Raw genomic sequence first — 12852 nt, 5'->3', positions numbered from 1 at the left:
GGCCATGTGAATATAAAAGCCAACAAATCCACTTCAGTCAAATTGTGTACACTCATTAAATGCAGCAGCCCAGACACAGGGTTGGTGTGGTGGTAAAAAGCACGGGAAGTGTGCCAGGGAATATTAGGTCTGTTCCTCCAAGCAGTTGGTACCAGCACTCATATAAAGACCCTAAGATCTTGGTCTCTGACTTTTCCCTTGGAGAGAGTTTAAGGCAACAGACATGGACAAGGTGTCAGAAGAACCAAGGCAGAACAGCTGTAGCTGAAGCAGCACTTCTGCTGAGAGAATCAAGAGGCAAAGGCCATAGAGCCCTGGATTTGATAGCCACTAACACTTGGTATGTGGGGAGAAATGAACAATCAAAACCCAGCTTGCAGAACTTCAAGAGGGCTGAGGGAAGATAATATTTTATTAAAGTAAATTTTAAAGTAATTGCATAACAATTAGATGAAACAGGAAAAAAAAAATCTGTAACCAGTAAGCCATTTATCATAGCACAGTAGAGCAAGACTCTGCTTTATTTTGGTCTGTGGCCACTGGAGCTTGGAGATCTAATTAAATAGTAAGTACAGGCTCAGCTAATCTTCACAATCCTTCAGGGAAAGAAAAATGACAACAGCAAGGAGCTTCTGTCCCAAGGTTAGGGACCTCCTGGCACTGGCCATATTCACTCTAAGGAAGAATCTGTGCCTATTGTCCTGTGCCCTCTGCTGTCAGTGAGCTCAGGGACAGTAGGACTGGAAAAATGATGATTCCAGAGCCTGTCCCAGGCTCAGCCACTGCAGAGGTTTGACATAAAGCACAATTTTCCCTTTGTGCTTAGTGCAAATAAGCTGGAAAGACAGCAGACAAGGAGCAGACCCAGATCTCCCTGGGACTGGCTCCCAAGTAGCAAAAAGTAGTGAAGATGGTCCCTTTCTCAGTTTGGTTTCCCACTTCCTTCCAGCAAAGAGGGGGTGGTCTCAAGGCAGGGTCAAGAAATTTCCAGCAGCAGTTTAGAGCAGCAGTTGGTCCTGCAGCACCAGGAGCTCAGGAGTTTGTTTCATGTCTCATCAGCTCCCTGCAAGGATCAGAGATTACAGTTCTCTGCCAGAAACTCTGCCTTCTCCCCCTTCCCTACTGACCAAACAGATAATTTGGACCCTGGAGGGAGCTGTAACTGGCTGTCAGCACACAGGTCTCAGAAAATACCAATCCATTGAAAGGGTTTTTTCCCAACTGCAGGAACCCCAAAAGCCAAGAAGGAAGGATTTGATGGGAACAGGGGCTGTTCCCTACAGCTCTTAGAAGGCAAATGCTAATGACTGCAAACCAAAAAGGAGGTGCAGTAGGAGCATGACAAGTTCTTGAACATATATTTTCCCCTCTAAGAGTGGTTGCCCAGGAAACATGACAATATTTGTTTCTAGTGCTCTTCCCTGCAACAGCTTTGAGGTAAAAATTAGCTTCTCTGACGAAGACAAAGTTTCCTTAGAACTGTGGTTCAAAATCCCCATTTGATGTGGACTTTCTACATCCTGTTTCAGAATCTCTGTGGAGTCAGAGGATGAAGCAAGTTTGCCTTTACCCTGCCTTTGTTGATGCTTACCAGTTCATAATCCTCCACGTATTTGTATTTCTTCTCCCGATAGTAGTATTTCTTCTTCATGCAATACAGAACAAAAACGTCACACAGCACTGTTGCCTAGTGGAGATGGAAAGAGTTTAAGGCAGTGATCCTCAGAACTGTGGCACTAATCCAGAATCGAGTCCAAGTGCAGTGCCACTTACCACACCAAACAGTGCTAAGCCAGAGCCGATGTTAATCATGGTAGGAATTACATCAAATTTTCCTGCCTAGAAGACAGTCACAAGCCTGAGCATGCTTTTCAGCATCTCTGAAAGCCCCTGCTACAGGACCTCCAGGAACTGTCAGCCTACCTTTCCAAACACCATGATATCAAAGCGGATGCCATAAGCTTTGACAAGCGTCCTTGAATCAGTGCCATCACTATTCTTGTAGTATTTTGCAAACCTGCAGAAAAGATAGGTCAGAGCTTAGCTGGAAATTTTGAGTTTTATGTGATCATGCAACATCCAGGTGTGTTCCCCATCCCAAGAGGATGGGCTGAACATTGTTACTTCCAGCCACAAGCCCTGAATGATGGAGATTTCATGCTGGCAAGCTCATATAGTAGAAAAGCCCGAAGCAGGTGAATTCAAAACAACAGTGAGCACCAAAAAATGAGGAAAATTGCAAGGCATAGGAAGGGGAGAAAGCAGCTTTAGCAGGGGAGCAGAAGGACTAACGGGAAGGAATTCGGCTACACGAGAGGCGGGCAGGCGGCTGCAGGGGACCAGGCAGCCGCGAGAGGGCAGGGCCGGCAGTGCCCGCGCGGCTCCGCCCGGCACACAAAGGCTGCTCCGTGTCCCGCACTGGGTAACAGCAGGCAAACGACAGGGAAAAGGGATGGGAACAAATAAATGAGATCAGACTTACTCTGCCGCGTGGTTGACTAAGCCAGGAGGAAGCAGAGAAGAGGGTGAAAAAGAAGAGGAAGGACTGGTAAGGGGCTGTACCAGAGTCTGAAGTTAGCAAGAGCATTTCAGATCCAGCTGTGATATCTTCCAGATGGTCCGGATGCCCCGATGCCTGGCACCTCCCAAACATACATTTGTGCTCTGCACAGCTCCTCAGCAAATTCATCCAAGTTCCACCCAAAGAGCCTCTGTGCTAAGCGAGAATTTGTGATTCTAGAAGTAACAGCCCTGAGCCATGTTTCCTCATAAAGCAGGAATCCTGCAAGGACCTTGGCAAAGGGGCCAATCCATATTATTACAGTCTGAGTCTGGATGCAACCAGCTGCCAGCTCTGTGCTGGTGTTCTACTGGAAGTGCTGGACTTAGCTGTATTGGCCAGAATGTGTATGTGATGGAGTATGCCATGACACTCCTGGTGCAGATACAGTCTTCAACTGACAGAGCCACTTTACAGGTTAGTTTTTCCCCCAAGCAGAGTGAAGGACGTGCTTCAGTCTCCCAACCCCACCTCAGTGCCCTCAAATTCTGCCCTATCAGCACACCCTGAGACATTCAGTTGTTCCATTGCCACCCCATTGATCAAACAGACACCAAAAAGCTGATGGAATCAGTGGAGCTTCACTGACCTGCCCCCTCTTCTGTGGTTTCCACACAATGAGGATCCCACCTGCTCTGTCCTACAGAATTGAAAAAGCTCTCCAGGTTTTCTTCTGTTGCTCTCCAAGCACCATCAAAAGCCCCAAAGTACCACAACGGCCATGGCAGATAGAGCTGAAGGGACACCAGGTGCCCTCCACAGCCACATTACCTGAAGTTGTAGCCAGGTGAGACAGTGTGGGCAGAGTCCTTGTTGTCGAGGCGCCGGAAGGAATATTTTGGCACACAGTGGGAAGCAGCTCTGTCCAGGTTGCAGTCCCAGTTGATCTGCACTGCCATGACTCCACCCTGGCAAGTGGGGGAGAGGAGATAGGCATCCCAAGTGCACAGCCAGCCCAGCACTAGTCTCTCTGCTGACCAGGACCTGATTTACTGGCTCTAATCCCAAGATCAGTCCAACACTCTTCTGCTGCTACAGAACCTTGCATATAAACCCACCCAAACAAAGCAAGGCCAATTATTTGTTAAGTAGAATTGACTCCAGTCCCTCCAGCCATCCTGCAGCTGATCTGTGTTCTGTGGCTCATGCCACGAGGCAGAGGAGCCAACCCCCTACCACTCCTCTTCTAAAAACATCTGAAGCCCAAGAGAAGGGTCTGCCAAATACCTCTACAGCCATTTCCTGAAAATCCTGCCCTGCAGCTTCAACTATTTGCCCTAAGCGGAAGATAGGGCAGAAAGGATCTGTCTGGGCATCATAGATGCAGTTCTTGAGGTAGGTGGAGTTGATAGTGGGGAGGATGTTTCTCCTACAGGAGAACAGAAAGAGGAGAGTTGTTGCATCCCCTTCACTGCCCATGAGACCAGACAGTGTGATGACCCTCTCACTGTTTACTTGCTGAAGTTGAACTTGCGGTACCAAATGTTGTTCTTCACCAGAAGGGTGAAGTTCTCAGCTTCTCGCAGGAACGCTGGCCTGCAAAACAATAGGGAAACACAATCAGCCTCTGCAGAGTCTTTGGTGTTCATCCCTTCAGCATCTCAGTGGGAGAAGCACTGGCTGTGTACCATGAGCCTGCTCTCAGGAGGGGCACTGTGGAATAGGCAGGCAGAGCACTCACTTGGGTATGTGGTAGTCATCCTCCACGGGGCACCACGCAAAGACTTCACAAGTCTTAATGCTGCTGTTGTATGGAACACACTTCCCAGTCTGAATGCCTGGAAAGACGTGTGCATGGAGGAACTACTGAGCAAAACCAGACAGTATTTGACCTGTGACAGCCCCTCACTCCATATGGTGAAAGCACTTTTCCCAGAGGTGAAGTGCCACTACCAAAACCCACATTATCTTCCATTGCAAGTGTAATTTCAGAGAAAGAAGCATCAGGTGTTTTTCCTGAGTCATATCCTCATCCATGTGAAATACTGCTTCAGGGCCTGAAGCCATGAAAAAGCTTCACACTCTTTGCTAACTCACCAAAGGCCACATCTACCCATAATCCACCCAACACAGTCTAAGTTCATCTGGTCTAAGTCCACCAGAAGAAAAATCTGAGCTTCCCCTTCAGTTCTATCACATGTGAGAGACAGAGAACAAGGAGACTGAAGTGAAATGCTGCTTCCTTCACAGCAGGGAAGGCACAGCACAGAGGCACCACAGCCCAGACTGAAAGGAGCCTTTGCAGCAGGTTTCTTACCACTGCTGTGGGTACTGACATATCCTGGAACACAGTTGTTATTCACCTCACACTTTGTTTGATCATCTGGGAGCTGGAGAGGAACAATAGTTACATAAAACTCTGAGAACCCTCTCCCCCACACTGCCACCCACACAAGGCAGGATTAAAGCAGATTCTGCACCTACCTCCGGGCAGCGGCCTTGGCTCTGGTTCAGTGTGAGTATCGCATTGGTCATGACAAACACGGTGTTCTCACCCTGAGCATGCAAAACAAGCAGGAAACTTAGGAGTGACAGTCTGCAAAGAGCACCCAAGGCACTGCACCAAACATCTTTGTGTGACAGAGCACAGGTGGCCCAGCAGAAGGGACTTGCTCTGGACACTGCTGGTGCAGTGCTAAAGGAGCAGATTCCTACATGCATTGTTGTGTTTAGCCAGAGGAAGGACTGTGGAACTGGCAACTCTTTCTGTCCTCCCACTCGGCCCAAAGTTCCTCATTCACATTATGAAAGCAGAGCTCACACAGCTCCTCAGGGGAGTTGTAAGGCAGGCACAGAAATAGAGCTCCAGCTGCAAGTCAGAGCACAACTCCCACTCTTTCTTTTTGCAATATATCAGTTAGGAGTTTGCCCAGTCCTGTTTCTTCAGGGAGCATATTTTCATTACTTTACTTTCACTACTTTCAGATCTGTACAACTCCACATCTGTCATCTGCTTCCGCTCCACTGATACGCAAAGGTGACCCCTCAGCCAAAATCTGGCTAAATCTGTCTTTTTTTCTGCACCACATGTCAAGCAGACAGAGGGACCCACGACCAGCAGCTTGGCTGTGCCTGCCCAGCCCGAAGGCCATCACATATGGCCCACACACACAGATTCCCACAGATACAGTCAATCAGTAACAACAGCAATGCTTCCTGTCCAATTCTGCATCAGGTGACTTGCAGGCTGTTCCTGTGGCTTCTGCCAACAACTTAAGTGGAGTTGTTTGCTTTAGAAAGCAGTAAGAAAGATGACATGTGGTTATTGTTGCAGCTTCTTCCTGACACCTGCAAAGTTCTTTCGCCTCTGCCAGGACCGTTGCTGTTGCAAGTCTTTGTGGGCACCACGGACAGTGGGATCAGTGCACCCCCAGAGAAGGAAAAGCTCCAAGGGCAAATTAAAGCCCATCAGGGCTTACAAATATAAGGGGGCTTATAAAAAGGAGGGAGAGGGACTTTTTACACAGGCAGATAGTGATAGGGTAAGGCAGAACAGTTTTAAACTAAAAGAGCAGAGATTTAGATTAGATATTAGGAGTTCTTCACTCTGAGGGTAGAGAGACCTGGCACAGGTTGCCCAGAGAAGCTGTGGTTGCCTCGTCCCTGCAAGTGTTCAAGGCCAGGTTGGGCAGGGCCTGGAGCAAGCTGGGATAGTGGCCCTGCCCACAGCAGAAGGGTGAAACGAGATTATCTTGGTTGCTTCCAAACCCAAACCATTCTACGATTCTACGCAAGCACACACACACACTTTCCTTGGAACAAGCTTCCCCAGGGCAGATGCTCAGCATGATCTGCAACAAAACAAAGCTGCTTCATTCTCTCATATCATAGCCACGTTAGAGGCAAAGCCGCTCCAGCTCTCAGTGGACCTTAGCAAAGCACTAACTGTTTGTTAGAAAACCTTCTCTCTGCATGTGAAAGTGATTGATACCTGAGGAGGGATGACATAGTCAGCTACATCCCAGATCCTGGCTCCCAAGAGGGATGTGTTTGTCAGTGTTACTCCCTTCACCTTTGTGGTTACAGAACTGACCACAGCATCTGTTTCTTGGTAGCCCTTTTCCCACAGAAAAACCCACCTGAAAGAGAAGGATTGCAAGAAACAATAGATAAACACCATAAACAAGTTGAGGCTGGAATTTCTCATTTTTCCATGTCACTTCAAAGGGCCATTCCAGACAGTTTCACAGGGTTTCCTTACAAAAGGGTCACCAGATTGGCAATCTCCTGTCTGATAGTTAGAGTGATATTTTTTATTTTCAGACTGGTTTGCAGGGTCTAATTTGCTTTTATGCCAGCTGGGGGAATGCCAATCACCTCCTGAGACGGACGCACTCCTGAGGGGCCCTCGGGCCATTCGCTTAAAAGTTGGACCTGATCTTTGTGGGATCCTTTCCAGCTCAGAATATTCTGTGGTTCTGTCCACAATCCCAGCTAAGCCTGCCCAGTCAAGCAGTGCCACCAGGCTCGCGTCGCCATTCGCGGAGCTCCGGGCTCCCCTCAGCCCCCTCGGCCCGCGCCCCCCTCACGGATTCGGTCCCGCGGCCCTCGAGGGCCCCTGAGGAAGGGGCGGCTCCCGCCCTCAGCCCCGCGGCTCCGTCCCTCAGGATTCCCTCAGGGCAGCCGCCCCGGGACAGCCGCGGCCCGCCGCCCGCTCACCCGATCACATAGGCGAGGATGCCGAGCTGCACCGCGCGGTTGATGAGCCCCACTTTGCGGCTCCGGATCAGCACGATGCGCGGGGTGTCGTACTCGAAGAGGAAGCTCTGGAGAGCCCCGCACAGCGCCATGGCGGCGGCCCGCAGGGGAGGGAGGGCGGCCGGGCCGGAGCCGTCCCGGGCCGGGCCGCGGCTGCCGCAGCCCCACAGCGCCCCGAGCCGCCCGCCGCGCGCTCCCGCAGCCCCGCGGCTCGCGGCCAATCGCCCGGGGCCGGCGGGGCCGGCGGGGCTAGCGGCACCGCCAGCCATGGACTTTCCACGGCTGTTTTCACAGAATCACAGAACCCATTAGGTTGGGAAACACCTCTGAGATGATAGAGGCCAACCTGTGGCCGAACACAACGTTGTCAAATAGACCAGAGCACTGAGTGCCACGCCAGTCTTTACTTAAATACTTCCAGGCTCGGTGTCTCCGCCTCCCTGGACAGCCCGGTGCAATATCTAATCAACCTTTCTGGGAAGAAATTCTTCCTAATTCTTCCTGATGTCCAACCTAAATCTACCTTGGCATAGCTTAAGTCAGTGAAAGGACCAAGCAACTCCCTGCAAAAGAGAGCAGAGCATATTGAAGACTGTCACCTTCCCATCCATGATGACCAAATTCTTTATTTATTCTCTTGCAGAATTAATCTTTGCTGTAAAAGCAGGGATCTACCACCTAGTTCAGGTACCCTCCACCTCGTCCTGAGATATCCAACATGGTCCTTATTGTATAAACATCACTATAACAGGTAAATCATCAGGAAGAGATAAAGTGAACTGACAAAGCGGCAGTGAGAATTTCAGGCACTACAAAACTATTAAGACCCCTTAGTTCAGCTATATATTAGTAAAATGCTTAATTTTTTACAAAACCAGACAAAACAGAAAGGACGAAAAGAAGTGGGAAAAGGATAGGAATATGAGTGACTATCCAGTATGACTTTCAAAAGGAGAATTGGTTCATATGCTAGAAGAGAAATGCATAAATGCCTATGGTAGTATTTTCCAATTCTAGATATATAAGATGCTGCAATATGAATATTAACACAATTAATACATTTTTCAATTGAAGATATAAATACAAGTGGCATAATCTGCCAGCAATAGATCTTAAAATGTATGTGGGAAATGGAAATGGCAAACTGCTAGGTTAGCTCAGAAATAACAAAGCTTTGTTGAAAGGAGTGCAGAACACACCTGTTACAAATCCTTCTCACCTTGTTTCTACAAAAATAGAAGATGTTTAAATAGAACAAAAATAGAGAACAGAAAAGATGTTGGAGCACAGATTAATTTACCCTGAATTTGCTGCTCCTTAGATGTACTCTGGCCTCACACATCATAGCACAAAGCTACTCACACAAGTTCAGGGGAGGAGGTGGAGGAGGCAAGGGCTGCTTGAAGCTAAGAGCAAACAGGAGGCCAAAGTCCCACATTGCAATTCCAATGAGTATGAATGAAATGCCCGAAAATATTACATAAAAAACCATCAAAGTGCTTTTCATTGCAATTCCTTGGTTCAAGTTAAAAAGGACAATACAAAGAGAACCCACTGGGTTTTTTAGAAAATGATTTGTGTCACTGGAATCGTCTATAATGAGCGTGTTTGATCTGGTCAGACTGTGAGGCCTTCAGTGGTGAGTTATGGAACAATTCAGTGGCCTCTTTCAGGTGCTGAAATTCAGGATGTAATGCACTGCCCTTTTCTCTTTCAGCAAGAGCTGCCTATGGTGCTTCCAAGTTGGTTGGCATTTGCCACAGCAGCACCACTTTTGGCAGTCTGGGGAAGAGGCTCCTTGTCTAAGGGTTAGCCCCAGCTTATATTCTTCATGATGATGGTTCTCATGGGACTCACCAGTACACATTGACTCAGATTCTTCATTTTCATTGTTCTCATTGGACTGGCTGGTGCAGCAGCTTGCCAGCAGCACAAAATTTCACAGGGTGGCTCTGCAACAATTCCCGACATAAAGAAAGCAGCATTTGCTGTTTCATCCAACCACAGAGAGAATTTTCAACAGGGATCCTCACCATTGGGTACTGCACTTGACACAACACAATAGGGATAGTGATGATGGATCAGCAGATCTGGAGGAGGATTGTTTTTTTGTGTTGCCATCACCCACCCCAGCGAAACCGAATCAACACCTCACGAGTTGTTTCAACACCGACGCACTCCTGCGGGCACGCACCCACCACAGGAAAGCAGCAATTTTTAGTTGACTCCAGAAAATACATCCTCTGGTCACAGAGTACCCATGCTCTGACAGCTTTAAAATAGTGTTATTCTAGACCAACTCTGAACTCCTGAGCACACTTCAGCATTCTGGACATCAGCATTTTCCATTCTCTGATCAGTAGAGAGTAGAATCATGGGAGCCTTAACCAACTTCCAGTTTCTTATTCTACTAAAACCCTGACTTTCCTGGTGCACAAAGAGGTCCTTTAAATGTGACAATGAAAACCTGACAGTGCAGACAAAAATAATGATATTAAGCTGAAAGACCTACTACGCCACACAATGACACTAATATCCAAGCTCTGATGACAACACCCGTATGCCTTCTGTCTTAGACGTGCTGTCAGGACTCAAAGTGCTGCATTGTTCTTGACTGGTTTGCTTGACTGATCTCTAAACCCTGTTTGCCTTCATTTAAATAAATTATTTGAATAGGAATTTGCTTAGCTGAAGGGTCACTTTCAGGAGTGGCAGATATTCACAGATCCCTCTGTCATTGCTATTCAAAATTTGCTGTACAGTTGCTTGCCTGTTCTAGTAGCAAAAGAGGAAGCTGTTTTAAGAGGATATGTCTGGTGTAAAAACCAGCAGCTCAGCCTTCTGCTTGCTACCCTCTCCAGGTATTCTGAAGATAATCTAAAGAAAAAATTCATTTTCCCCGCTTTATTTTTGAATTCAGTCCCTGTTCCTCTGCTTTGCCATCTTGATGCCAACAAACCAGAGCAGAGCAAGCTTTTAATCGATCCCACTCTCTCCTGCACATCCTACTGCAAGCTAAGTTTGGGAGACTCTGAGTGGTTGGATCAGAGTTCCTGAGATCCTGCTTCCCATTCACCAATACATGATTTGTATTCTCTGAAGGCAGTGAATCACTCCATACACCACACCGTGGTATGTTCTTCTATCTTGTTGCTTGCACACACATGAAATGCCCTTTTTTCTGTGTTGAATGGTTGCAGAGATATGTTTTATGGGCCAGCTTTTAATCTGCTGGTCAGTCAGGTTTTATTTGAGAGTTTTCCCAACTCTTTCCAAGATCTGAGGTTTTTCCTAGCCCTCAGGGTAGAGGTTATTTCCCATCTGCTCTTGATGGTGTAGAAAGAAGCCTTCTCTGTGGCAGCTTTGTTCTCAGAGCTGACCTGTTCAGAGCTGTCTCATCTCTGTCTAGAACCTGTTTTACATCTGCTCAGTTTGTAAAAATATGGGGTTTTTTTGTTTTGTTTATAGCTTCCAGATATATGTGCCCCTAACTGCGATATGGGAATTAAGATGAATTCTTTACTCTTTGGGTAATACTACCAGCAAAATTTCACCTGTGTAAACTGAACACTTTCACCTTATTTGAATCACACATCTGTTGTGCTATGGTGATTTTACCCTAATATAAACCAGTATAGCTGAATAAGCAATTCTATTGAATGGGATGAAATAGTTATGCTGAGAGGCTGTGTTCCCAACCTTTTCCTTGGTTCCTGGAGGACTAATAACACTAAAAAAATTATAGGAACTTCCTATTTGTCACTCAGGCAGATAGAGTCCTGAATGCACAGCCTTTTTGGTAAAGAATGCCAATTTACACAATTTTTTCAGAACACTAGTACTTACTCTTCAGGAAGCATTGAGGAATGTTTGCACTTACATGGTGTAATTAAATTTTGGAAGTGAATGTCGTGCTTATAGGCACAGTGAAATCTTCAGAACCACAGGCCAAAAAAGAAACATCAAATTAACTAACTTCTTTTACTTAAATACATCAGTTAATGTTATGCCACTGTACCATTACCTGGGATGCTGTCAGTGGGAGGAATATGTTGCTAAGAATAACAGGGAGTTAGGTGGTTCAGGAGAGCAAGAAAGATATGGGTGGTTTTCTCAGTTTTGGGTATCAATTGTTCTCTCTTTATTGCACTTTTTTGTGTGGGCCAAACCAAACCCGAGCCTCTAAGGACAGCTGAAATATGGACTCAGGAGGCTTCTGATATAAATCTTGCTATAGAATACTAGTGAGAGTTTACACCATTTGACAGCTGCTGATTTCTGCCCCATGAATTGGCAGTTTCACTGCTGGTCCCCACAGACATGTGGTCATTTACACCAGAGCTGCACAGCTACTAAAAGGGTAAGGATCAGGAGTATTTGAATTTCCATCAAGAGAGCCATTACAAGGGGGAAATCCAATCTTCCAAGATGTTATCCTTGTAAAGGACAGTTCTCCTAAGCAGGAAAAATTTTTCTTATCATTGTATTTTGAGCAATGCCTCTGCACCAGAGATCTGTGATGACAAGCAGCACATTAGCTGGATGATTTGCAGCTTCCATGAGAGAATTCTTGTGTCTTCTAAACCAAGTTAACAAATGAGACTTAATTGCAAACCAAATCAACATTTTTGGATGCTACCTGGGCAGGAAAGTCACAGATTAGTTTCACTGTATAACACTCAAGACATTAATTATGTGTGTTAAAGAACTAGAATTATGTTTTTAAAGAACTAGAAATTAATGAACCTATAATGGGAAACTGTTAATCATCATCCACTGGGGAGCATCTGGAACCTGATCCAAAGACCTTCTGAAAAAGGTGATACAAACACCAGTCAGCTAATCCAACAGCAGTGCCCTGCCACAGGCAGAAATGAACAATCCGAAATAAAAGAACCTTCTTGCCAACATGCAATTGTTCAGCTCCTGCCATAACTAACAGGAAGGAAAAGGAGGTCTCCTGTGTAGTTCATGAGATTTACCTTTCAAAGGAATTTGGTCAATGAAGACAATTGTGGGTGTAACCAAAGCCCCACATTGCTACCTCAGTATCTCAACCACATGGCAGAGCTTCCTGGGCTCTGACCTTGGTATTGTTCTGGTAGAAAATAAACATTCAGCTTTGCTTTTTAGTGATTCCTCCATTTTTGCCAATGAAACTTGTGAAGGAACTTTATACATCAGAGGTTTGGACCAAACCTCTCATCCATTATTTTGGTGCCTGTAGTGACCCACCCCTGGCATGTTAGAGGAAGGTTAGGGAACAAGGCAGAATGTGTCAGCTGTGCAATGTAATTGAAAGCAAAACTCCCTCTAACATCCCAGCAGGAGCCTAGACAGGGTGACATTTCAAAATGACTGGTAGTCACTGAAACTTTATAACAAACCCTTTAGGATTTCATTACCTCAGGAAGCTCATGCATATCTTTCCCGGATACTGTATGAACAATTACAGCCTTCCTGTTGTTGGACAAAACCTTTCTCAGATCATAACTCTGTCCACATGAGAAGGGAATGGAATTTGCTCCCAAGTGCTGAAAAACCTCAGCAGAAGGAGCTGTAGGAGGCATTGTGGGCACGAGAGAGGACCTGGC

At 46.5% G+C, this 12852-nt stretch overlaps 1 protein-coding gene across 2 annotated transcripts; it reads right to left on the bottom strand.

Annotated features, from left to right (window-relative positions):
* Window positions 1-394: 394 nt before the first annotated feature.
* Window positions 395-7562, bottom strand: P2RX4 (purinergic receptor P2X 4). Of its 2 annotated transcripts, XM_056504320.1 has the most exons (12): window positions 7220-7551; window positions 6492-6639; window positions 4985-5056; window positions 4818-4890; window positions 4242-4338; window positions 4016-4096; window positions 3788-3929; window positions 3332-3468; window positions 1924-2017; window positions 1774-1839; window positions 1592-1687; window positions 395-1063 (listed from the first exon to the last, which is right to left on the bottom strand). In XM_056504320.1, exons 1-12 carry the CDS (start codon window positions 7525-7527, stop codon window positions 1046-1048), a joined length of 1332 nt encoding a protein of 443 aa, XP_056360295.1. In that variant the 5' UTR covers window positions 7528-7551; the 3' UTR covers window positions 395-1045. The 2 variants fall into 2 exon arrangements, with proteins under 2 accessions (XP_056360295.1, XP_056360294.1); XM_056504319.1 differs by lacking the exon at window positions 395-1063 and having other exon boundaries at window positions 1511-1687; window positions 7220-7562.
* Between the last annotated feature and the right edge of the window lie 5290 nt (window positions 7563-12852).

Source organism: Oenanthe melanoleuca, chromosome 15 (assembly GCF_029582105.1).
Source record: "Oenanthe melanoleuca isolate GR-GAL-2019-014 chromosome 15, OMel1.0, whole genome shotgun sequence".
Classification (NCBI taxonomy): Eukaryota; Metazoa; Chordata; class Aves; order Passeriformes; family Muscicapidae; genus Oenanthe; species Oenanthe melanoleuca.
Note: the sequence above shows the minus strand (reverse complement) of the source record. Positions and strands in the feature narration are given on the sequence as shown.